This window comes from Zootoca vivipara, chromosome 14 (genome assembly GCF_965207765.1).
Source record: "Zootoca vivipara chromosome 14, rZooViv2.hap1.1, whole genome shotgun sequence".
Classification (NCBI taxonomy): Eukaryota; Metazoa; Chordata; class Lepidosauria; order Squamata; family Lacertidae; genus Zootoca; species Zootoca vivipara.
The window spans coordinates 2275476-2301667 of NC_142597.1; the positions used below are offsets into that span (position 1 = coordinate 2275476).

At 46.3% G+C, this 26192-nt stretch overlaps 1 protein-coding gene across 10 annotated transcripts in view; it reads left to right on the forward strand.

The window, feature by feature from the left end:
* The window catches only part of FGFR1 (fibroblast growth factor receptor 1), a 100141-nt gene that overhangs the window by 40819 nt on the left and 33130 nt on the right, over positions 1–26192 (forward strand). For 7 of the 10 annotated variants that reach the window (XM_088657717.1, XM_035139887.3, XM_088657719.1 and 4 more), the window contains exons 3-6: positions 4045–4308; positions 7402–7485; positions 8190–8365; positions 16519–16642. In XM_088657717.1, coding sequence (XP_088513843.1) covers positions 4045–4308; positions 7402–7485; positions 8190–8365; positions 16519–16642 — 648 coding nt within the window. The remainder of the gene's footprint in view (positions 1–4044; positions 4309–7401; positions 7486–8189; positions 8366–16518; positions 16643–26192) is intronic. The other 3 variants (XM_088657722.1, XM_088657723.1, XM_060283074.2) reach the window with 1 other exon arrangement.

Genomic DNA, 26192 nt, shown 5'->3' on the forward strand with positions numbered 1-26192 from the left:
TCTATACTAGATAAGGAACTAAGGGTTGTGTGCCCGTGCCTTCACCCTGATCTTAAAATTAGAGCTGTAAGCCAGGCATTAATCCATTTTATTGGCGGTTTAATGAAATAAAGTTTGATTAAACAATTTGAATTGAAGGGGTTCCACATAAAGGGACACATGAGTTGTTGCTTTTCAAGCCTGTTCTGTTCTGGGATGTTGGTGTAATGGTAGCTGGAAAAGGACGTATTAAGCATCGCCCTTAGGTGTTATTTTTGTGGTGAGCGACTTGTATAAATGATATTGTACAGTGGTACCTCCGGTTACGAACTTAATTCGTTCTGGAGGTCCGTTCTTAACCCAAAACCGTTCTTAATATGAGGCGCACTTTCGCTAATGGGGCCTCCCGCTGCTGCCTTCCGCTCGTATCCTGGGACAAAGTTCGCAACAAGGAGCATCTACTTCCAGGTTAGCGGAGCTCCTTACCCAAAGCGTTCATAAGGAGGATGGTACGTAACCCGAGGTTCCACTGTACATTCACCTCAATTTTTGCACATCGCTCTGCAGCTCAGGTGTTTTTAGCCATGTGGAAGATCCTTCTGGCTTGCAGTCTCTGACTTTTGTGGGCACTGGCTTCATATTAATAGACTTTTCTATAGCCCCACAAGGGACAGAAACTTTGTTTTTGTTTAGAAAAAGGAAAGCAATGGAATCTGGGGATTCTGAGGGAAGTGAAAATTCATTCCATGGAGCAATGGCAAGGTCAGCTGGAACAGATTCATGCACCATCTCAGCATTCCTCTCTTCCACTTTCTTCCCCTTCCGTTTTTTCCCTCCATTCTGGGTTTAGAGAGGAACCAGGCAGACTGAGGGCAAGCAGAGCGAGCCAAGCTGCAGAGCTGTGGAAGGAACAGAAAAAAGATACCTTTGTGCTCTCCAAACAAATGTTGGGTTTTGTGGCAGCTGCTTCTCATCTGTTCTCAAGCTTGGGATTCTCCGGACGGCAAACTAATAACAGCAGACTTCCCTGAAGCCAACCTTTCCCGGCAATGGGGTCATTTTAAATAACTTTTTAACACTGACTGCAGCTCCAGCAGGCCAGCACTTGAAAGGGTTGTATTGTCCTAGCTCTGTTCTCTCAAAAGGGTGGATGGGGGAGCTCAGCCTCTGAGGCTCTGGACCGCACCCTGCATAGAGGAGGAATAAGAGTGGAGCTGAGAGGGGGGCTGTTGGGGTGATACTTTGATCTAGACCTCTTTCCTCCAGCCCTGGACTTTGTCAGCCCTGTTACCTAAGATAGTTCCGGCTGAAGATACCAAGGACTGAGCATTTATTCTACCGCTGAGAAGGCTGGCTCTGCTCTGTAAAAGGTTGAGATTTCAGTCAAGAGTCCAAGCCTAATGGCAGTCCTTCTCCTTCCTTTCTCAAAGTGCTCTCTTGGGTCAAATAATTTTGGCATCAGATTCCAGCCTAGGATGCTGCCTCCCTCTTATTTTCAGCAGGAGTTAATTTAGAGTTGTGCGTACTGTAGAGAAGAAAAGAATTCAGCAAATGGCTCAGAATTCGGTATCCCAAGCACCAAAGTCAGGTTTCTGTCAATTAATGGCTAAAATGATGGATTCCACCAGAAAAAGAGGAAGAAGCTTTGTTGTATTTGCTGTTTCTTCCAGAGTGTTGCCTTGTAATTCTTCTACCTTCATATTTGGTGTGCTAGGTGGGCATGGCGGGGGGAGCAGAGTCCAACTAACCAGATATGTTTTAAGGTACTAAAGGCATAGCTGCCAAGTTATCCCTTTTTTTAAGGGAAATTCCATTATGCTGAATAGGCTTCCTCGCGAGAAAAGGGAAAACTTGGCAACTATGACTAAAGGGGGAAAGGTGGGAGCCTTGTTTCAGAAACTGTAGAATCAAAAAAACCTCTCCATTTTGGAATATCAATCTACTGAATATTGTTGCACAAGATTTTTTTATTACATGCTGCCCTGGACTCCAGAAGAGGGTGGGATATAAATTTAAAGAATCATAGATTCTGCAACGCAGAAGTCTCAGCGGAAGCATTCATGACAGAGGGCCATCCAACCTCAGCCGAAAAGCCTAGAAGTAAGGAGAGTCCAGCTCTCACCTCTCATGGGAATCTGTTCCACTGCTGAACAGCTCTTACTGTCACAAAGTTGTTTCTGGTGTTCAGTTGGAATCATTTTTCTTGTAACTTGAAGCCATTGGTTTGACTCCCACCCTCCTGAGCAGGAGAAAACAAGCTTGCTACTTCTTCCATGTGAGCCATTGAGATACTTGAAGATGGCTCTCATATCTCCTTTCAGTCTCCTCTTTTCCAGGCTAAACTCCCTCAACCATTCCTCATAAGGCTTGGTTTCCAGACCCTTGATCATCTCGTTCGCCCTCCTCATTGCATCTTCTAGCTTATCCACATCCTTCTTAATTTGTGGTGCCTAGCATTCCAGATGTGGTCTGACCAAGGCAGAATAGAGTGGGACTATTACTTCCCTTGATCTGGACACTAGACTTCTGTTGATGCAGCCTAGAATAGCATTAGCTTTTTTTGCTGCTGCATCACAGTGTTGACTCATGATCAGCTTGTGGTCCACCAAGACCCTTAGATCCTTTTCATGTACTGTCATTAAAAAAATAAAATGTAACGGACCCCTGCTAGTAAGCCAGGTGTCCCCCAAGCTATATTTGTGCACCTGGTTATTCCTGCCTAAGTGCAGAATCTTACATTTGTCTCTATTGAAATTCATTATTTTTAGCTTGGGCCCAGTTTCCAATCTGTGAAGGCCATTTTGAATTCCGATTCTGTCTTTTGCAGCCTTAGAAAAAAACCCCGCCCCAATTTGGTGTCATCTGCAAATTTGATGAGCATCCCCTCAATTCCTTCATCCAAGTCATTTATGAAGATGTTGAACAACAATGGGCCCAGAACAGAACCATGTGGCACACCACTTGTCACTTTCCCCAGGATGATGAACCATTAATGAGTACTCTTTGGGTTCAGTCGGTCAATAAATTCCATTAAATAAAATATTCCTACCATCCTGCAGTATGCCTTGGGATATCACCACCTGAATTCACTTCAAACTACAATGTTGACAGGCATAGGGGTAATATGGAGGTTGAAGTAAGTTTGAGTTGGTTAACCCAACAGTTCAATAAAGAAACCGAGCAAATAACTCAAGATGGTGAAATGAGTGTTCCTTGTTTGCCAGGTCCTATTTGTAGCAAACAGTAGATGTGACAGTAGAACTGTTCTTGGAGTGTATCATTGCAGTTGTGGTGACAAGGTTAACTATTTTACCCTGGAAACAATTCCTTTCATGTGTCAGGCAAGAAAGCAAGAGTAGAACTCAACTCCCTGAAATCTAGTTTTCAATGTGCATTTAATTGTTTTTATTGAGAAATACTTAAACATGCAATCTCTGCCTCCTCACCTGCAAATGAACCAATGTAGTCCAGGGACAGTTTTACAACATGCTGATCTGCATATGTCTGCATTGCCCCACAATTGTGCAAGGAAGCCAAGAGCAATGAGCAAACGGTGACTTAATGGGCCCATGCAGTCGGTCAGGCTTTAATCCTTTGCCGTTGCTTTTAACCCCTGCTGCCTCTATGCCCTCCTTGCTCTAAAGGCTGTATAGCAGCCAGCTTGCCGGCTGCTGAGCTTCAGGTAGGTGCCCCTCCTGCCAGAGTTGGGTTTCCCATCTCGTCCTGCCTTGGTCAGATCCAGACGCTTGCCCATTGTAGCACAATGCTTTGTGGCTGCAGTTCATTTCTGATGACAAGTTTTTTAAAACAGAGCAGTGTGTACATTGATGGCCCTGTATCAGTAATACAAATGGAAACCTCCTCCCCCAACCCTTGCTCCCTCCGCTCTTCCAAACGACCTGCATGGCAGCTGAGGGCTGTGTTTTACAACTGCAGGAGGGATGCCTTCTTCCCCAGTGTTTGCATGCTGCCAGAGTAATGCATCTGCGATAAACCACTCACCCCTTGCTTCCCCCTTGTTTTCCCCCTCCCTCTCTGTCTCTTTGTCTCCTCTAACATTTCCAGTTCTGCCCAAAGCAAGCATTGAAGTGGAGTCTTATTCAGCTCACCCTGGCGACCTCCTCCAGTTGCGTTGCCGGCTACGGGATGATGTGCAGAGCATCAACTGGGTACGAGATGGGGTCCAGCTCTTGGAGAACAACCGGACACGCATCACAGGGGAGGAGGTGGAGGTTAGGGACGCCGTGCCAGAGGACTCAGGGCTTTATGCCTGCATGACCAACAGCCCCTCTGGAAGCGAGACCACCTACTTCTCCGTGAACGTCTCAGGTTTGTAGCAGGCAACCGCAGGGATGAGGGGCAGCTTATGGGAGTTGGAATCCAATAAAACCTGGAGGGCCACAGGCTCTGCACCTCTAGCACAGCAGATGGCATCCAGTCTGGCTGCAAGGAAACCCCATTCTGGACTCTCTGTCCAGCAAGTCTCACTGCTTCTCAACTTAACCTGCCTCTTGAAGGGTTGTTTGGGGTGTTGCTCAATTCTTCACAGGCGAAGTGCTTGAGTGCAAGTCACCTGCTCTGACTCAAGTCCTTCCTTGGATCTGATGTATGAGGGAGCTGCTTAAAGGGATAGTTCCAAGGGGCATCTTTGATGGCATCTTTGCAGGCTTCTTTCCTTGATGGTAGACCAGCAGGTGAAGACCAGGCCTTCCCCTCCTCCGATGGAGCTCAGACCTCCATCACCTTGTAGTTCCTGGAGAGGTGGCTTCCTCTGGCTCCTTTCTTGGCCGCTGGTGGTGGAAGACACAGTTCCTTCTCCTTGGCCCCAGAGTGGTTGCAGAAGGCTGCCTTAGGTTTATAGTCCAGGCCTCCATGGAAATTTTCCAACTGGGTTGGCTGTCCATCAACAAAGCCAAGAACAGGGATGGAGTTGTTGTCCATTCAAAAGACAGTGCAGCTATTAAGACCAGGGCGAAAGTGTGCTTGCTCTTGTCAAAGGAATTACTTATACCCAATAGATTCCAAGGATAGTCACAGTACAGTGAGCACACATTTAAGGCAGGAAGTGCTAATTGTGTTTACAGGAGAGCGTTTCAGATTTTGTTCAGTTGTGCTTGAAGGTGCTGCAGAGACTGGCAAACCCAGTTTGGCCAGAAGCTATGGTGGAACGGAAAGAATTGAGCAGGATGTGGTCATTGATAGCTCTACAGTGCCAACTGTATAAAATTCCATTTCTTGAGAATCTTGGTTTTCCTTTCATTTAGGATCAAGTTTATAGTCCATATGCTACAAAGTGGGCAAATCCTGCCAAAAGCTCAGACAGCAGGGTAGGGTAACTGAATAAGAATTCCATTGGTTGTGAGTAAAGTTTCAGCCTTCTGCCTAGTTCTATGCTTCTTCCCACAAATAATTCCTTGTGGAATAAGGGATTACACAGATTTGCTCAAGTTGTATTTCACAATACAACTGTGGGTTGTATTCAACTAAGTCTTGCTCAGAGTAGACCTATTGAAGAGACTAACTATGACAAGTTTAACTTCAGTGGATCTACTCTTGAGTAGGACTAACACTGAGTCCCACTCTGGCTGCAGATTGAAGGGTGGGGAAATCTCTTTGCTGACTCTCATGGCCATTGCGAGGTTCTATCTAGACAGGCAATTTATCACAAGATAAAACTGTTCTTGGGCCACCCTGCTTCAAATTTCTGATAGCAGACTGGGGATGAGGAGAATCTTTCATTTCAGAACACCTTCCCATTTTTTAAAACAGATAGCAAAGGAGAATTCTAGACATCACACGACAAGCTATGAATTTCCCCCTCCCCCCCATAAGTAAATAGATTCAGAAGCATGTGATCTTCTGTCTCCAGTCTGAGATTGTATGACCCAGACTAATTCTTTCCTGTGCTGAGCTGTTTATCTCAAGCTGATAGGGTTGCTGATCAATACAGAGTGACAGAGGAGATACTCCTGAAAGTATATTGAATGTCCAACCCAACCGCAAGATCCACAGACTTTGACTGGCTTTGGGAGTCGGCCAAAATGTCTGCTTGCCACCAGCAGCAGGCTGGATTGGTTGGCAGCCCGTGGAACTGTGTAGGGTGGAAGGCCAGGAGGCCAACAGTAGGGGGAGCCAGTGACAGGCAGAACCAACTCTTTCCCGTTGGGTCCCCCACCCCCATTCCTCATCTGCTGAGTTTCCAGGGCAACCTGCCAGCCACTGGCATCTTCTGGACTGGCAGGAAGCAGGCAGGCAAGTGAGGAGTGGTAAAGCCTTCTCCCTACCACAAGGAGCCTGTCAGAGGTCCTAAAAGCAGAAAGAACTTTCACCCGCTCTTAAGCTCCGTGTGAGAGCTTCTCCCATGAAAACCCTTTCTCTAGTGCTCCATTGGAGCATGCAGCAATGCACAGCAAATCCGAATGGACGTTTGCTCTGATTGACTACTAAAGAGCAGGGTTTTGCGGGGAAAGCTCCAGAGCAAAGAACCAAAGCAAAATCACGATGGGGCACAGCTTGGAAGTGCGAAGCTGTGCCTGCAAAGTAAGTGTGGATGAGTCCAAAGCCCCCGAGGCCAGCAAGTTTGCCTGCCCTTCTGCAGGTTTGGAAGAAGAGTAGGGGGTCACCTCAGAATGAAAAATGCCCCTGCCAGGGGCAAGCTGGAAAGTACATTGGGGGCCCCATTCCCACTCACGTGTTCCTCGGTGGTTTCCTGGGGTTTTCTTTCTCCTCCCAAGTCCCACTTATTTTCGTACCAAGCAGCCCAACAGATCCAGCTGCTCAGGACAGATTTCCCTATTAAAATTTCTGTCCTGCCATCTGGGTGCAAAAGCACCATTCAGGGCAGCATACAGCATTTAACCATGGGAATTCTACCAAAACAACATTTGACCTGGGAGTCAGGGGTCAGCAGTTAAAACAAAAACAAAAACGTTAGCCGTCATATTCAAAAAAGGCCTTCTGGAACAAAACTGTATTCAACAAGCAGAGAAAAATAGGGAGGGAGCCACTCACACGTCACAATCTCTCTCTCTCTCTCTCTCTCTCTCTCTCTCTCTCTCTCTCTCTCTCTCTCTCTCTCTCTCTCTCTCTCTCTCTCTCTCTCTCTCCTTGAATGTTCTTTCACCCTAGATGAGATGCAGAGAAGTGTGGCCCATGATCTTAGGGAGGGGCAAGGGGTACCTAAGGCATGCAGGACTTTAAAAGTGATCACCAAAACTTTGAATTGGGTCTGGAAGCAAATAGGTAATGATTGCAGTTGTAGGATTGGTGTAAGCAACACAATCCCACGGGCAAGGGCCCACCATTATCCTTGTTAAGGAAGGTAAATGTGTGGGGCTCAGAGAGCCTACTTTCCTTCTCCTGCATCAGTGCAGGCTAACATGCTGCCCACTCAAAAATGATTCCAGCCATTTCCTTTTCTAGATGCTCTTCCATCTGCTGAAGACGATGACGATGACGATGATTCTTCCTCGGAGGAGAAGGAGGCAGATAACTCCAGACCAAATCGTACGTGTGACATGAATCAGTTAATGTAACTTGTTAGTTACGAACACAGCCTCTTGGTAGCAGTGGTGCTTTTCCAGCTGGAATCTGTGCATTGGCAATATTCTATGAAGCCTGTGGTGCTTTTCCTTTTTTGCCCGTGAAGTGTCCTCAACCTACTTGGTAATGCTTCTACCTCCTGTGGGGGATCAGTTAGTAGGAAGGACTCATTCTCCCCTGGCGGTGGGGAGTTGGCTCTTGCAACCCCTTCCAGCTTCTGTGTCACCCTCTCATGCCCAAGGGCCAACAGGTTCCTAGTGCCTACCAGTAGGCAGACATCCGATAGGCTAGGTAGGAAACAGGCACCCAGAGTGCTGTCAAAGGCCTCGTCTTCTCCCTCAGTAGTAATTTGTCCCTTCCAAGGGTAGAGCAACAGAAGTGGGACAGGATTAATTCCACAGTGGCACCTGATTTTGGGGACCAGGAAAGCTGGGCAAGTGTCCCATTTTCAACATCTAGAAGTTGCTTCCCCTGAGCAGCTGTCCTGGGGGTGCAGGGAGATGGAACCCACTAGAACCTTCAATTGTGAAGAAAGAATTGTGCTACTTTCTAGTTATGGGAGGTGTTCTTCCTGGTGCCATGAGCCTTTCCCCCTTGACGCCCCAACTTACTCGCATATCTGTCTCTCTCTCTCTCTGTTTTTGGTGGGTGGGGGTGGTCTCCTGTAGAAGCCATTCCGCCTTACTGGACGTACCCTGAGAAAATGGAGAAGAAGCTTCATGCTGTTCCCGCTGCCAAGACCGTGAAGTTTAAGTGCCCCTCAAGTGGGACACCCACCCCTTCGCTGCATTGGCTGAAGAATGGCAGGGAATTCAAGCCTGACCATCGTATAGGTGGATATAAGGTAGGATCCGGCTTGTCTGGAGATTAGAGGCAGATCTGAGAATATAGAAAGGGGCAATTCCTGCTCCTGTGCAGAGACTTTAAACTCTGTTGTGCTATTTGCTATACTGGTCTGTTTTTCTTCATTGTCTACCCCTCTGAATTAAAACAAAATTGCTATGCTTGTGTTCAAAACATGGGATTTCTTTGAAGTGACCACCAAAGATGCTTTTGTTGCTTGAAGAGACAAGCTGTTTTTGTTAAGTTGAAATAGGTTGCCTCTTCAGCATGTGGTGGAAACTTAAAAACAGACAAACTTTTTTTTCAGTATTTGCATTTGTTACTCTCATTATGACCTCAGAGCCAATCTGATAATATATCAGAGCCTACTAATGGCTCCCTGGACCACCATTTAAGCTCTAGTTTTCTGTTCCTGTTTACTGTAATATTAGGGCACTAATATCCATTGAGGTCACAATGCTGTACTTTTGAGTGGATTTTTTAGAGTCTTTCCAGGGAGAGCAGACCACCGATGGGCGCCCCTTGTTGTTGGGGTGCATCTCAGATGCCACGACAAGAATAGGCCTAGAGTTACCGGGCCACCAAGAGACAATATTGTTCCACATCACAAGGTTAGCCACCTATCCCGTAGTACTGGGAATGACATGGCTACCCCGGCACGATCCTGTGATCTTGTGGGGGCAGAGATCCATAACTTTTGCATCGGCCTATTGCCACCTACATTGTCTAGGGGGTGGAGTACCAGATTCAGTGGAGATTAGAGGGGCAGAGGTCTTAGGGCCCCTCACGGGGGAAGAAGGACAATTGCCCCCACCATACAAGGCTTACAAAGATGTGTTTTGTGAGAAGGAAGCAGACAGACTACCCCACCCCCCATAGGCCTTAGGGCTGCAAAATTGACTTGTTGCCGGACACTCAGCTACCCAACAGCCAGCTGTCCTCCATGTCAGAGGTGAAGTTGGCAGCATTAAAGGAATTTCTGGAGAAGAATTTGTCGTGCGGCTTCATCTGTCCATCCAAAGTCCCAGGGGGCACCCCTGTGCTCTTCGTGAAGAAACATAACACCTCAGAGTTGACACCTTGCAAATGTTGTCCCTATTTTCAAAAAGGGGGAAAGAGAGGACCCAAACAATTACCGCCCAGTCAGCCTGACATCAATACCAGATCATGGCAGATCATTAAGCAAACGGTCTGTGAGCATGCGTTTCTGAAAAATAAATCATGTCAGACTAATCTGATCTCATTTTTTGACAGAATTACAAGCCTGGTAGATGAAGGGAACACTGTGGATGTAGCCTATCTTGATTTCAGCAAGGCATTTGACAAGGTGCCCCATGATATTCTTCTAAAGAAGCTGGTAAAATGCGGGCTAGACAATGCTACCATTCATTGGATTTGTAACTGGCTTACTGACCGAACCCAAAGGATGCTCATCAATGGCTCCTCTTCATCCTGGAGAGTAGTGACTAGTGGGGTGCCACAGGGTTCTGTCTTGGGCCCAGTCTTATTCAACATCTTTATCAATGACTTGGATGATGGGCTTCAGGGCATCCTGAGCAAGTTTGCAGACGACACCAAATTGGGAGGGGTGGCTAATACCCCAGAGGACAGGATCACACTTCAAAATGACCTTAACAGATTAGAGAACTGGGCCAAAGCAAACAAGATAAATTCTAACAGGGAGAAATGTAAAGTACTACACTTGGGCAAAAAGAATGAAAGGCACAAATACAGGATGGGTGACACCTGGCTTGAGAGCAGTACATGTGAAAAGGATCTAGGAGTCTTGGTAGACCACAAACTTGACATGAGTCAACAGTGTGATGCAGCAGCTAAAAAAGCCAATGCAATTCTGGGCTGCATCAATAGGAGTATAGCATCTAGATCAAGGGAAGTAATAGCACCACTGTATTCTGCTCTGGTCAGACTTCACCTGGAGTACTGTGTCCAGTTCTGGGCACCACAGTTCAAGAAGGATACTGAAAAGCTGGAACGTGTCCAGAGGAGGGCAACCAATATGGTCAAAGGCCTGCAAACGATGCCTTATGAGGAACGGCTTAGGGAGCTGGGTATGTTTAGCCTGGAGAAGAGAAGGTTAAGGGGTGATATGATAGCCATGTTCAAATATATAAAAGGATGTCATATAGAGGAGGGAGAAAGGTTGTTTTCTGCTGCTCCAGAGAAGCGGACACGGAGCAATGGATTCAAGCTACAAGAAAGAAGATTCCACCTAAACATTAGGAAGAACTGTTCGACAGTGGAACTTGCTGCCAAGGAGTGTGGTGGAGTCTCCTTCTTTGGAGGTCTTTAAGCAGAGGCTTGACAGGCATATGTCAAGAATGTTTTGATGGTGTTTCCTGCTTGGCAGGGGGTTGTACTGGATGGCCTTTGTGGTCTCTTCCAACTCTGTGATTCTATGATTCTATGACTACAGGCTTCTGAACAAGGTAGTGGTACCCAATCGCTATCCCCTGCCATGCATCGGTGACATGCTGGAGAGGTTGGGATTGGCAAAGATCTTCACTAAGTTCTACTTGAGACTTACTACCTGATATGGGTGAGAGCAGGAGATGAGTAGAAGACCATCTTTTGTGCAAGATACAGCACTTTTGAGTACTTAGTCATGCCATTTGGATTATATTTGGGAACTGCGACGTTCCAGGCGTTCATCAATCATGTGTTTGCGGGGGGGGGGGGGTCTGGTGGACTTTACAGTGTTGTGTTATGTAGATCAGTGTTTCCCAACCTTGGTTCTCCAGCTGTTTTTGGACTACAATTCCCATCATCCCTGGCCACTAGTCTTGCTAGTTAGGGATGATGGGAGTTGTAGTTCAAAAACAGCTGGAGGCCCAGGTTTGGGAAACACTGATGTAGATGATCTTTTTATTTACTCAGACACCCCTGAAGAGCATGTAAAACATGTGAAAGAGGTGCTGCAGTGGCTCAGATAAAATCGGCTGTATGCCAAGTTAGAGAAGTGTCAGTTCCATGTGACAGAGGTGGATTCTTGGGCTACCACATCACCCCAAGGGAGTACACACAAATTCCGCCAAGGTGCAGGCAGTGGTGATGTGGCAGGAACCCAGAACCAAGAAAAACTTGCAACGATTCCTGGGTTCCGCAAACTACTACCGTAAGTTCATACCAAGATACTCAGGGCTTCCGGCTCCTCTCATGAACTGCTTAAGAGGTAAGAGACCCTGCCAGTGGATGCAAGAGGTGCAGAGGGAGTTTGAGAGCCTCAAGGCTATGTTTACCTCAGAAGAGTACCTAGCGCATCCCGACCCACACTGACCTATGGTAGGTCAGACTGACGCGTCTGACTATGGATTGGATGGAGGCTCGTAACATTATACAGGAGGCAGCAACGAAAACCAACCCAATGAAAAGGAAATGCAAGAAAGCAAAGTGGCTGTCCAATGAGGCCTTACAAATAGTGGGGGAGAGAAGGCAAGCAAAATGTGAGGGAGATAGTGAAAGATACTGGAAATTGAATGCAGCTTCTTAAACGAGCAATGCAAAGAAATAGAGGAAAACAACAGAATGGGAAAAACCAGAGATCTGTTCATGAAAATTGGAGATATGAAAGGAACATTTCGTACAAAGATTACCATACATTTCGTACATTCCGTACAAAGATTACCATAATAATGGACAAATGTGGAAAGGACTTCTAGAGAAGTAGAAGACATCAAGAAGAGTTGGCAAGAATACATAGAGGAATTATACCAGAAAGATATGGAGGTCTCATACACCCCAGGTAGTGTGGTTGCTGACCTTGAGCCAGACATCCTGGAGAGTGAAGTCAAATGGGCCTTAGAAAGCACTGCTAATAACAAGGCCAGTGGAAGTGATGGTATTCCACCTGAGCTATTTAAAATTTTAAAAGATGATGCTGTTAAGGTGCTACCCTCAATATGCCAGCAAGTTTGGAAAACTCAGCAGTGGCCAGAGGATTGGAGAAGATCAGTCTACATCCCAATCCCAAGGAAGGGCAGTGCCAAAGAATGCCCCAACTACCGCACAATTGCGCTTATTTCACATGCTAGCAAGGTTATGCTTAAAATTCTACAAGCTGTCTCTAACAGGGTTCTTGTGAAAAGCATATGGAGAAAGGGGAAACCATATGTGTCTCCTTGAGCTCCTTGCAGGAAATAACGGGATACGAGCATACTAGTAGTGATGGCGGTATAATGGCATTATATAAAATACAAAGCGGGAGTGTCCACGGCGAGATGCATGCTCCCCCAGGGCCCAGGTGCCTTTCTTAAGCAGCCCTCAGTGAGGGATGTGCGAACCCACCACCACCAAGCAGATGCTACAGGTGTGGGGTGTTATGACGTTATAGTGCACGTGTGGTGGCAAGACCAGCTGCCTTCAGGTGCCTCACCTGCAGCAAAGCCTGTCTCTACAGCCACAGCAGGTGCTGTAATTCTCTAACCGTTTGACTTGACTTCTGAAGGCGCTCTCTTGCATCGTCACCCAAGACACATGAAAGCCAACAACAAGAATTAGCTGACTGACTGAAAAGCAGGTGATTGATCAAGACAAAAAGCTTCGAAATGGGTTGATGGTCTTTTTCCCCCTCCTTCCTGGAGCTTCTTATGCCACATCACAGATTACGTTCCCAAATTACGTGCCTGTTGCAGCTGGGAAAGTATTCTCAGCATGTCTTGCAAGCAGGGCCTGCCTCCAGCTAGATGTGGTGTCATCATCTCCGAACCTCTCCAAAGCCAGGCGGAGGCGTTTGGCTGAAAGTGCGACAATGCAGAAGTCATTCTGGCACTTGCTATGGACGCTGCTGCCTCCAGTTAGAACAACTTGTTTCCATCTGCAGTGACTCACAAGCAGAGTGTGGCCTCTGCACCTCCCACTCTTGGCGCAGCCAGGGACCCTCTGCTACAAATAAAACTCCTTTAGCAGCAGCCACTGACGCAGACAAGAACCATCCTGTTCTACTTTCCCCCTTTTTAATCTTCACATCTGGCTTTAGTGAATCAGATGGTCCCTGTCATTTTTCTCCTGGGCTGAATCTGATCAAGCAACAGCTCCTGGGCACTCCCTGAAAGTAATGGCTCCCCCCCCCCCCCCAGAAATAGTCATTGCTGCAGCTTCCTTAGTTTTAATCTGCCTTCCCATGTTGCAGCTTTGCCTTTGTTCTCTTTGCTGCCTTTGCTAGACAAGGTTGGTAGCAGCTGCAAGGGGAGGTGTGATGCAGAGACGCTGACTACCTGGCCATGACTCTGGCTTCATACTCCTAGCACATTCCAGCGTGGAGGACCAGTTGCCAAAGACCGGCCAGAAGCATTTTGAGTTGAACCTTGGACTGGGGACCTTTTTCATCCCAAGGGCCGCATTCCCATCTGGGCAGCCTTCTGAGGGCCAAATGCCAGTGGTAGGTGGGGCCAGAGGCAAAAGTGGGTGGAGCAAAAGATATACATTTACACAGAGACACAAGGAAGAGGCATTATGCAGTCCAGGGACACATTCCAGCCAGGAAAAATGGGGCGGGGAGGCAGGATCAGTATTGTGCTTCCCACAATGGCAGCCAAATGCATCACACATCCCATAAGCAGGGTTTGAAGCCAGGTGCTCTTTTCTGTGATTTGTCTCTGCTCCCTCAGCAGATGCAGAGGTAGGCTGCCCAAAGACCTGGAGAAAGACAGAGGTGTCTCGACGGGATACAGTGGTGCCTCGACTTACGAATTTAATCTGTTCTGAAGGCACCTTCGTCAGTCGAAAAATTCCTAAGTCGAAAAACGCCATTGGAGTCGTGATTTCCCATAGGAATGCATTGAAAACGGAAAAATTCATAAGTCGAAGCAACCCTATCTAAAAATTTGTAAGTCGAAAAATCCATATCTAAAAGCGCCATGGGTTTTTCCCCGGATGTCGAGACATTCGTAAGCGCGCGGCCATTACCCCCATTCGTAAGTCGAAAAATTCGGTTGTTGAGTCGTTCGTAAGTCGAGGTACCACTGTATTTAGCCAAGTTTGCTCTATGGAACCTCCTGGTTCAGAGGCTGTCGGAAGTGCTAGAGCTCAGAAAGCATGAAAACCTAGGACTTCCATTCAGTGCTGGGGGGGGGGGATACCTAAAAAACAACTTGTAATGCAGTGGAACCTCGGCTGTCGAACATTCTAGAAGACCATTCGACTTCCAAAACGTTCAACAACCGAGGCGAAACGGAGATGCTTGGAAACCAAGGTATACTCAACCTGTGTGATATGTGTAGAGATTTTGCTGTTGGACAACAATACAGTCATACCTCAACATCCGAACGACTCGACTTCCGAAGGTTTCGACTTCCAAAGTCGATAAACCCGGAAGTCTTTTCGCTGCGCACGCTGTCGACACATGCGCAGAAGCGCAAAATCACGCTTTGCGCTTGTGCAAAACAGGCGCTTCAACAACCGAAGACTTCAACTCATGAAGACGGCCGCGGAACGGATCGTCTTCATAAGTCGAGGTACCACTGTACTGAAAAGTTGAGAGTTGGCTTTGGTTTTTTACTAAGCACTTAGGAAAAATACCAACCGTATGCTTTTCCTCACCATCTTGCATGTAAAATTTAAATAGCAAATACACACATACACCATTTATAAAAAGGAAAACAAATCACTGTGCTTCCCACAGCTCGCACCCCCAGTGCTACAGGCCTAAAATAACTCCTTAGGAGCCAGACGCCTGTGCACATTAACCTGGGAGTAAGCTCACCTGAAAATAGTAGGACTGAAACATCTAGAACATGCCGGCATTAAGCCAGACTTAGATTGGCTGAAGCCTTGCAGTTATGCTAATTTGGATGGAAGTGGCTTTTTATAGTACAAAGATGTTCCACTATGGTAAAAGGAAGCAATGTTTGATGCCTTCAAGCACCAATTTCCTCTTAGCTTAGATATTTTCACAACAGCCAGGTGAGATAGACTAGGCTGAGACTTGCTGACTGGACCACGGGAGGAAGTGGGCAAAAACATAAGGTTTACTGTTTAAATTTTTGTTTCTAGGATTTATTTATTTTTTCTTCAGCTCATGGTGTCTTTAATTGTTTTGACCTATTGGTCTGTTTTTAAATTTTTGCTGCTTACCAGCTGTTTCATAAGGCATCTTGTGAGGGTTTGCAAGGCACAACATTATTTGTATATGTGTCATAGCTGCCAAGTTATCCCTTTTTTAAAGGGATTTTCCCTTATGCTGAATAGGCTTCCTCGCGAGAAAAGGGAAAACTTGGCAGCTATGATCTGTGTGTGTGTGTGTGTGTGTGTGTGTGTGTGTGTGTGTGGTATATACTCGAGTATAAGCCGACCTGAACATAAGCCTAATTTTACCTCAAAAAACCTGGGAAAACTTACTGACTCGAGTATAAGCCGAGGGTGGGAAATGCAGCAGCTACTGGTAAATTTCAAAAATAAAAATAAATACCTTTCCCAGCTGGGGGGAGAGGCGGCAAGGAAGGACCCCTTCCTCGACGCTTCTTCCTCCCCACCACCTCACACAGAGCAGGCATAGGATGGGGGTTCGGAGGGAGAGTCGCAGCGCAGCGCTTGTCCAAACTCCCAGTCCTGTGCCTTTCTCCACCGCTGCCCGTCTAACTCGCATATAAGCTGAGGGCGGCTTTTTCAGCACATTTTTTGTGCTGAAAAAGTAGGCTTATACTTGAGTATTTAGGGGGGGGGTGCATGAGAGAAAGTTTAAAGTGGGGTTGTCTAAATGTCAAATTCTGTGCCGAATTTTGTGCCTGTGCAAGTGAGTTCACCAATGGCACACATAATATTATACACCATCCTGGCTAGACTTGGGCACAGTGAAATCTCCTTTGTGTGGGAGAGCAGCTGGAGGAATTTCAAGACCGGTTCTTGTGCTGGCCAACGAAACTCGTCCCACTCGTCCATCATCCTAGTTTCCAGATGTAGCCAGCTCTGTTGTCAGCCCAGCAGCTGGCAGCAATTACTCTCAGTATAGCAAAAGGGGGAAAACATGACCTCGAACAGCAATTATGTGCAGCTTAGAACATGCAGCACAAGAGCAGGCCAGACCTTTGGCCCTGCTCCTGAGATGAAAAGGCCCAAGGGGGCAGAGCCGTTGCTCCCTTCGCCTCAGCCATCAATCAGCAGGTAAACCTTCCTGATCAGCCTGTGTCTGTTTCTCCACAGGTCCGTCATGCCACCTGGAGCATCATCATGGACTCGGTTGTGCCATCAGATAAAGGCAACTACACCTGCATTGTGGAGAACAAGTATGGAACCCTAAACCATACCTACCAGCTTGACGTTGTTGGTAAGGAGACCTGGACAAAGGAAGGGAAATAGGAGGCTGGAAGGAGTGGGGGATCCGAGGGGGTTAGTTATAAATTGCTTCCCTAGAGCAGTGTTTCTCAACCTTTTTTGGGCCACGGCACACTATGTTCTATGAAAAAAATCACGCGGCACACCAACTCTGTGCCGCCCTATATTTAGTTTAGTTTGTCTATAGCCCCTGCTTTTTGCCCAAACGGGCCCCATCCACCACCCAGCTGAAGTTCCCAAGCTGCTTGAAACCCACAAACGTTACAATCCGTCCCTAGTCCAACATTTACTCGCAAGTAAACCTCGCGATCAGTTCGGTGGGCCTCAGTCCCCGCCGCCCAAGCAAGCATCGGCATTCAACCTGGCGACGCAAAGCTAGGCATTTCTACTCGGAAGGAAGCGCCGCTGAGTTTTAGTGGGTCTTGCTACCTGGCTAGTGGCTGCAACCGGATTGCAGTTTAAATCGGATTTGCGTGTGCAGCCGGTTCCGCGGAGGCCATTGGGACGTTTCTTCTCAAATAATTGGGATTCGGCACATCTTAGGACACATTTACACGGGAGGAAGAAAATCCCAAGGGAAGCTGGCGCGACCTCAGCCTGTAATTTGCCACGACGTGCGGCGACGAGAAGGGCAATTTACATTGTCATGTACCTGGCGGCCGCCAATATACAACACTGACCCACCGGAAAGGAAGCCGGCCGGGTCACGACATGGGCGCTCGCCTCGCGTCGTGACCCGGCCGACTTCCTTTCCGGCGGGTCAGCGACATGACAATGCAAATCACCCTTCTCGTCGCGGCACACCAGCCAGCGTCTCGCGGCACACTAGTGTGCCGCGGAACAGCGGTTGAGAAACGCTGCCCTAGAGAGATTTTCTCTGTTCAGAAGTCAGTAATGATGCCACACTGGTCAGAGCCTCAATGGGTAGGAAAAATGTCTCTTTACAAAGAGGCATTACAAGGAAGCAACACTTGATGCCTGTATTGCAAGCACAAAGTCCTTCTTGCAGCCATTTTATCTCTTCTCTGGAGCTTTGCAGAAGCCACATGAAGTAGTTTTGGTTAAGAGTTGGTGACTTGCCCAAGGTTAGGAAGCAAGCAAAACCATGATGAGTTACAGGAGTTTAAAATACAGGTAGGTAGCTGTGTTGGTCTGCCGTAGTCGAAACAAAATTTTAAAAATTCCTTCCAGTAGCACCTTAGACACCAACTAAGTTTGTCACTGGTATGAGCTTTCGTGTGCATGCACACTTCTTCAGATACACTGAAACAGAAGTCTCCAGACCCTTATATATAGTGAGAGGGTGGGGAGGGGTATTACTCAGAAGGGTGGTGGGACTGGGTGTTTGACTGATAGGTGTGGTAAACCTGTTGACGACTGTTAATGACTGCAATTGGTCTTACAGGAAAAAGCAAGGGGTGAGATGGCTAAAAATAGCTTTGTCATGTATAATGAGATAAGAATCCAATGTCTCTATTCAGACCAGGTGTCTCCATGGCTTTAAGCTTGGTAATGAGTTGCAATTCAGCAACTTCTCTTTCCAGTCTGTTTCTGAAATTTTTCTGTAATAAAACAGCTGCTTTTGAGATCTTGTATAGAATGTCCTGGGAGATTGAAGTGTTCTCCTACTGGTTTCTCTGTCTTGTGATTCCTGATGTCAGATTTATGTCCATTTATCCTTTGGCATAGGGTTTGGCCTGTTTGTCCAATATAGAGAGCTGAAGGGCACTGTTGGCATTTGATGGCATACACAATGTTAGAAGATGAGCAGTTAAATAGTCCTGAGATGGTATGTTTGATGTTGTTGGGGCCAGTAATGGTGTTGTCCTGGTGTATGTGGCAGCAAAGTTGGCATCTGGGTTTATTTCAGGCTCCGGTACCAGTGCCCATGTTAAGAATGGTGGTTGTATTATTGTGGGTGAGGAGTTGTTTAAGATTGGGTGGCTGTCTGTAGGCAATGAAAGGTCTTCCTCCCAGAGCTTGAGAAAGAGAGCTGTCATTGTCTAGGAGAGGTTGTAGATCTCTGATGATGCGTTGTACTGTTTTAACTTGGGAGCTGTATGGGATTACTACTGTTGTTCTGTTATTTTCTTTTTTGGGTCTGTCTTGCACCAGGTTCTCCCTGGGTATCAGTCTGGCTCTGTTGATCTGTTGTTTAACTTCATCGGGTGGATATTTTAGTTCTAAAAGGGTTTGCTGTCGATCTCTTAGGTGAGAGTCTCTGTCTGTAGAGTTGGAACAGATGCGGTTGTAACGTAGGGCCTGGCTATATACAATGGATTGTTTGGTATGTTTGGGGTGGCAGCTAGAAGCATGTAGATATGTTTGTCGGTCAGTTGGTTTATGGTGGTGTTAATACGCCCATCCTGTATTTTTATAGTAGTGTCCAAAAAATGTATTTCTTGCATAGATTGATTCATTGTTAGGTTGATGGTGGGGTGAAAGTCATTGAATGTCTGGTGGAAGGTGTCCAGGGTCTGTTGACCATGTGTCCAGATAATAAAAAGATCGTCAATGTATCACAGGTACAAGAGAGGTTTGAGTGGGTAGGAGTTTAGGAAACGTTTTAAATCTGCCATGAAGATGTTGTTATACTGTGGGGCCATGCGGGTGCCCATAGCTGTGCCGCTGATCTGGAGGAACAGATCATCACCAAATTTGAAGTGATTGTGGGTAAGGACAAAATGGCAGAGTTTGGTAGCAAAGTCCGCTGTGATTTTATTTGAAATGGTGTTCCTTATGGCTTGTAAACCATCATTGTGTGGGATGTTGGTATACTGAGATTCCACATCCATAGTGGCTAATATTGTTAGGAAGATTATTCAAAGATTGTATTTTCCTCATGAAATCTGTGGTGTCATGTACGTAGCTGGGAGCACTGATGGCTTGTGGTTTCAGAACAGAGTCCATATAGCCAGAAACACCCACTGTAATAGTGCCAATACCTGAGATGATGGGGCATCCTGGATTTCCTGGTTTGTGTATTTTAGGTAGAAGATAAAAAGTTCCTGGTAGAGGTTCCACTGGTGTGTTTGTGAGGATCTGTTATTGGATGTGTGGGGGTAGCTCCTTAACAATCCTGTTCAGTTCTTTTTTGTATTCTTGTGTGGGGTCTGAGTCCAATTTCATGTAAAAGGCGGTATTGGAAAGTTGTCTGTGAGCCTCCTGGATGTAATCAGTTTTTTTTCATGATGACTACAGTTCCACCCTTGTCTGCCTCTTTAATTATAATGTCTGGGTTGTTCCTGAGATTATCTATGGCTCTCCTTTCAGCATGGTTCATATTTTGTTGTAAGCGATGGTGTTTTCTGGTCACATCCGTTTGGATTCTGTGGCGGAAGCAATCAATGTACAGATATAGTGTGGTATTGCGTCCATCAGGAGAGGCCCATCAGGAGGGGTCCACCTAAACATTAGGAAGAACTTGACAGTAAGAGCTGTTCGGCAGTGGAATTTGCTACCAAGGAGTGTGGTGGAGTCTCCTTCTTTGGAGGTCTTTAAGCAGAGGCTTGACAGGCATATGTCAAGAATGCTTTGATGGTGTTCCTGCTTGGCAGGGGGTTGGACTGGATGGCCCTTGTGGTCTCTTCTAACTCTATGATTCTATGTGGAGTCCCTTTTTGTGTAACATTTTTTCGGTGGTCAATGTTCTGTTTCTTAATGTGTTGGGAGGGTGGTGGTTGTTCCCCAGTAGGTTGAGAGATGTTGTGTTGTGAAGATGTTGTTTGTTCTACTTTGTCTTGTTCTTGTGTGTGTTGAAAGTACTCCTTCAGGCATAAACGGTGGAAAAATGCTTCCAAGTCCCTTCAGCACTGAATCATGCGTGGGGATTTGGCAGGGCAGAATGATAGTCCACGTGAAAGGACCGATTCCTCAGCTGGGCCGAGTGTTTGCTGTGAGAGATTGACAATAATGTCGATCTTGTTGTTTTGATTAGTAGCCTGTAGGTTGGAAGGGTTAGAGAGTTTTTTGTTTATCTGTGGTAAATGAGAGTGGTAAATGGTTTGTTTTTCCTTGTGGAACTCTTGCCAGGCTGGGTGATTCCTGATAGACTTGTCCAGTACAGAGAGTTCCTCCTTCATTAGCTTCTGTTTAGAGTACAGAACGCCGATCAGATGTTTGAGCAGCTTCTTTGAGAAAGTGTGGCATAGTTTCCTTGCATATTCAGTAGGATAAGTAGATTTTTTTATTAAAAAAATGTTTCAATGAGTTTAAAATGTGAAACTGGACGTGTTAAGGGTACTTTTTTCTAATCAAGGTTGGCTTTTGGTTTGCTGTAGAAAATCAGGAGTGGAATATAGTCATCCGAGCACAGACGGGGTGCCTGCTTTATTTCCGGCGTCTCATCACTTCTTTGCCTGTGCTATGTTACAAATTATGCGGCTACAGATGTTATTTTTAATACATATCAGGTTGCCCGGATGTTCTGGTGCTTTTGTTTTTTTACCATGGAAAGTTGGAATGGTGGGGTGGAGAGAAACATTCCTTGTGCGCTTCATCATTGGGGTGGGGGGGGTTGTGTTCTCTAGTCTCTCGGTGTGCTGCTTTTGCCCCAGGAAAATGCAGCCGCAGGACCAGGGGGCAGAGCTGAGCTGTTTCCACTTCCTTTGCTCCTTGGTACACACAAAGATTGTGTAGGCAGGAATTCTCTGCCAGTGGTCGGATGTATGTGGTTCAGTGTCAGGAGGGGGAGAGGAGACCGTGGTTGGGTGAATTTTGTTTCTTGGCTCTGAATTGTCTCTTTGTCCTGAGGTGTGCCCCGACCGAGTGGGCTCAAGCAGCTGGCTGTGCAGCCCAAGCATGAAGCTGTATTTCATTTTTCACTTATGATCATTTTAGAGGCCAGATGGAAACACTCTCTCCTCCTTGCCACCCTCCCCAATTAATCTCCTTATTAGCCTTAATTCCCAACCCAGGCAGACTGATCTCTGCCATTCCACTTGTAGAGTTGCTCTAAATGCCACTAAATGAACCATTAAAAATGCAATTTAATTTGATTACACTGAGCAAACTGAAGGGAATAGTCTGCAAGGGGGAACAAAGGGGGTTGTGAATGCTCACTCACCACACTGGCAGGCCCTTTGTTAATCAGCTATGCCCTCATTAGGTTTGTCTGACCTTTGACCTTTGATGAATAGCTAGCCACCCCCAAACCCAAACCCCAGTTTCTTGACAAGAACTTCACCTGCCCACTTCTTCTTTGCTGCCTTTGACGGGTGTCATTTCGTGGTGCTCTCAAGTGCAATTGGGGGCCCATTTGCCAGAAGAGGTGGCCTGGGATGTGTGACTCTGGCCCTTGAACCAGAAAGGAGCTTGTATCATTCATTCATTCATTCATTCATTCATTCATTCATTCATTCATTCATTCATTCATTCATTCATGCTGTATCTTGATAGTTATATAACCTAAATTCTCTGGGCTGCTCACAAAAAATGATGACTTGCAGCTGGGCATCCAGGGGTAAGCTGCTTGGACAGTCACGATGTTCCTGCGGGGGTCTTTTAGGGTTGGGCTCAGGGGCAGCGCCCAGGGCTGCGCTCAGCAGAATGAGCAGGGCTGGCTCACCATGTCCATCTCACTGGGCGGAAGCAGCTATTCAGGATTTCAGGCAGGATTCTCTGGGAACTGGAACTTCTTTTTATTTCTCACCCTTCACTGCCCCACAGAGATGGTTGGTTTAACAACCCCCTCCTCTGCCGCATCCCCCCCCCCCAATCGCGGCCTCCTTGCTTCTCTATACCCCAACTCAATTCCAAGTGTCAGAGCTGCCTTTTTAGGGTATTGTAAGACAGCCTCCAAAGAAACAATGGAAATCCCCAGAGCATTTGGCAAGCTGTGGGGAGCGCTGTGTCGCTTATTCATTCTTTTATTTGCCTGCATCTGACCTGGATTTTTTCTGGGTCAAATGGTGTTAAGAACTGCTCAGAACCTTCTGAAGTGCCCTTTCCAAGCTGTCACCTGGGTCAGCTGAGCCCAGGTGGCTGAGGGAGACCATGGTGCCTGTGAATTGCCCAGGGTGCCTCTGGGACCCCCAGCCCCAGCCCCATGCACACCATCAGGGGGACAAAAGGACAGAGAGTTTTTATCAGATTGCATACACTATACAAAAAGTTTCCAAAACAAAACACACCCAGTTAAAAACATAAAACCAGATAAGACAGTGTAAGTTCTGATAAGACACACCAAGACAAGGAAGTAGTATTGTCAAAACTGTTCCTAAAACAGGATTAATGGGCTCAGTTTCTGTATAATATGATTATTGAGTCTGAGCTTGGGGCTCTCAACTATGTTAGTGGTTTAAGAATGTGAAACCAAGGGGCATTTAAAGTTCTTCCTAATCTTCTTAGCAGGGGACATAAGGTTGTGATCTAAAGCAGCAGCAACCCTTTCTCCAATATTTGACCTCCCTTCTTTTCCCATGCTGAACAGCAAAATATTCCCCAATGGTTTATCTGGATCGCCCATATCTTTTCTTAAAAAAACCAAAAACCATTATTAATATTATTATTATTATTGGAATTCTCAATACAAGGAAAGAAGACCTAGACGGCAGTAGGCCACCAAAAATTAACAAACAAGTACAGCTGAACAATGTACAGCATTTATAATCAATGTAACAAAATAAATATTAAATAAAAGAATAAGGAGCTTGCATATATTTGTAATTACAGTGGTACCTCAACTTCTGAATGCCTCGACTTCCAAAGGTTTCGGCTTATGAAGTCGGCAAACCCGGGAGTATTTTTGCCGTGAGCGTGTTCTGCACCTGCGGTCTGCGCATGTGCAAAATCGCGCTTCGCGCATGCACAAAATGGACGCTTCGACATCCGAAGGTTTCGACTTACGAAGAGCGCCGCGGAACGGATCGCCTTCGTAAGTCGAGGTACCACTGTATATTTATGCCAAACAAATCATTGCTCTCTCAGTACCATCTCACAATGTGTATTGTTTGTGCATAGATCTTTTGAAACGTACCAGTTTGTGTGGCAAGTTGGCTGCAAGTTTGATTTCATTTACAGTATTTTTAGCTTGTCCGTCTGTTCTTAATTGTTAATGTTTTACTTGATGTCTGTTTCCTGTGTTCAGTTAATATTATGCTCAATACATGAAGGTTTTTGTTTCGTTCTTTGCATTTTGGAAAACAGATTGAATAAAACGGTTAAAGGGAAAAGGTGTGATCTTGCCCGTTTGGCGCAGGCCTCTTAAGTGCAGAAGAGGCCGACTCTGGCTCCGATCCTCTCTCCAGGGCTGTTTCCTTTCTGGCTCAGGAAACCCTATAAAGCTCTGCAGATAAGATGTTCCTTAAATCCAGGCAAGAACAGCCTTTGGCAGAGAGAGGGCTGGTCCTGTGATGTTTACTTCAGGAAGTAGAATATGGTTTTAGGATACAGGAGGGCCCACTCCTTAGCTAGAGGGATTAGAGGAGGAAGCAGTCCCTTTGAATTTTTAATAAGTGACTGGCTAGGATGATGATGAAGAAAATCTTGGCTCCAACCTCTTGCAACGTAGAGGGGGAAATAACTTCTTAATCCCTGCTTTGTCACATCACAAGTGAAGATGCGAGGTTCACAGACTGGCCGGGGGGGGGGGCGCTTTCAGTTCCAGGCCTGCCAGCCTAATTCTCTTTGTTTCTGGGAAGTTTGTGTCCAACTTCTGATCTGCACCTGACTAGTTGTTCATGCTCACTTGATTGCTTCACAGCTTTCTTGAACCAAGCAGGGCCAAACACTTTTTACAGAGCAGCCCCTGTTTCTCCAGCCCCAGTGTGAATGGAAGGGAGCACCCCAGCGTGACCTGCATTGCACAGGCTGCCTCACTGCAGACAAACGGGGGTCTGGATTGTCCACCAAGCTATTTAACATCATTCTGTGTGAAGCCTCTTGGAGCAGATTCCAGGAGATTTGGAGAGAAGCTTCCTTGGTAGGCAGGTGACTCCCAGCTCCATCTCGCTGCTCCATCTCCACCCCACCCCCAATGTACCAGAGATACTTTTATTAAAAAATACGTGAGAAATTAATCACAAACACTGATGTGATAGGACAGAACTTATAAACTCAGTGTTGTTCGAAAATGCATCATTATCCCATGCTATAATATCCCCAAAGCAAGGAGTCCGTATCACCCAGCAAATAAATACATTCACCCCTTGGCTTCCAGTTGAGCTGTGTGACACAGGAAGAGGTTCAGTGGGTCATGGGGGAGAGAGAGAGAGAGAGCTCCAGGATCATGCTGAAAGTTTAGGGCACATTCATGAGGAATTGGAGCTGCATTATCCACAGGCTCAGGTGTCCATTTCAGCAATGTGGTGTGAATTCACATATCTAGTACAAGCTGCATAACACACCAGAGGGGTATTAAATAGGCAAGGAGAATCATAACTATGCCACGAAAGAGATGCCTTGAGCAAATGTTCCAGTTCATGTGAAAGAGGACTTTTTAAAAACCCTTGTTTTAAAAAGAAGGTCTGGAAAGAAATGACAGCAGGTAAAACGACAATGCAGTGTAAACATTAGCGTGCTCTTAACGAAATATAACAATATCATGCTCCTACTTTGGTGCTAAAGCAGAAGCACAAGAAAATAAAAACTGAGTGTAAGACAACCTGTGCTGACATGCTCGTGCAGAAGGCCTGCACAGGGTATCAGGCTTAAGACCAGTGTGGGGTTGAGAAGAGATGTTCAGTGATTGGTAGAGATTGGAGGGACATTTGCAAGGCAGCCTAAGTGGCCTGGGCAGATGCACCCTTTCCAGAGCACAATATATACTCGTTCCCTCCAGTATGTCAAGTTTTGCTACTTCACTGCTCCACTAACACTAAAAAAAGCTTGGCTTAGGTGGCAGATATAAACAGGTTCTTGTTCACAGGTGCTAGAACAAACACCCTCTCTTCAGGTAAAATTGGTAAAAACATGAAATTCAGTATTTTCTTTCTTTCTGCTTGCCTTTCTTCCCAGCAGATAAGACTGAATATTCCAGCAAGCTATAGTCTCCACTGCCCCCTTTTCCGTTATGCTGGAAGGCCAGATTGCTTACACTAACACAGAGTCTTTATCAGTTGCATGCCTCAGCCTGTGTTTCTGGCTCTTCTCCCCAGCACCATGGGCAGGTATGTGCAGAACGTAAAAAGCTTCCAAAAGCAAATACCTTGTGCCCACACAATGCTCACTAACAGTACGTCTGCACTGCAGCATATTTGGTACATGGAAACATTCAGGCACAAACTGTTGGTGCCAGGCTCAAACTTCCTTGTGTGTGCAGACATCTTTACTACTCTAGGCAACTCACTTCCACAAGGTTGTCATTACATGAGCATGTGATTTCTCTGTTTTCAGTTCAAAGTGCCTTGTGTGTGGGTTGTTTTTAAATGGAATCAGTAGCTTTGAAAATGAGCCTGAAGATCTGCAGCGCAGGCCAGCTAGCAATGCTCACTGCATCCACAGCTGCAAGTAAGCCAGTACTTTCTCCCATAGTCTCTTTGTCTCGCAAGGCCTTCCCCCTGAGGTCACTTCTCAAGCAGCACACAAACAAACACCAGCAGCAC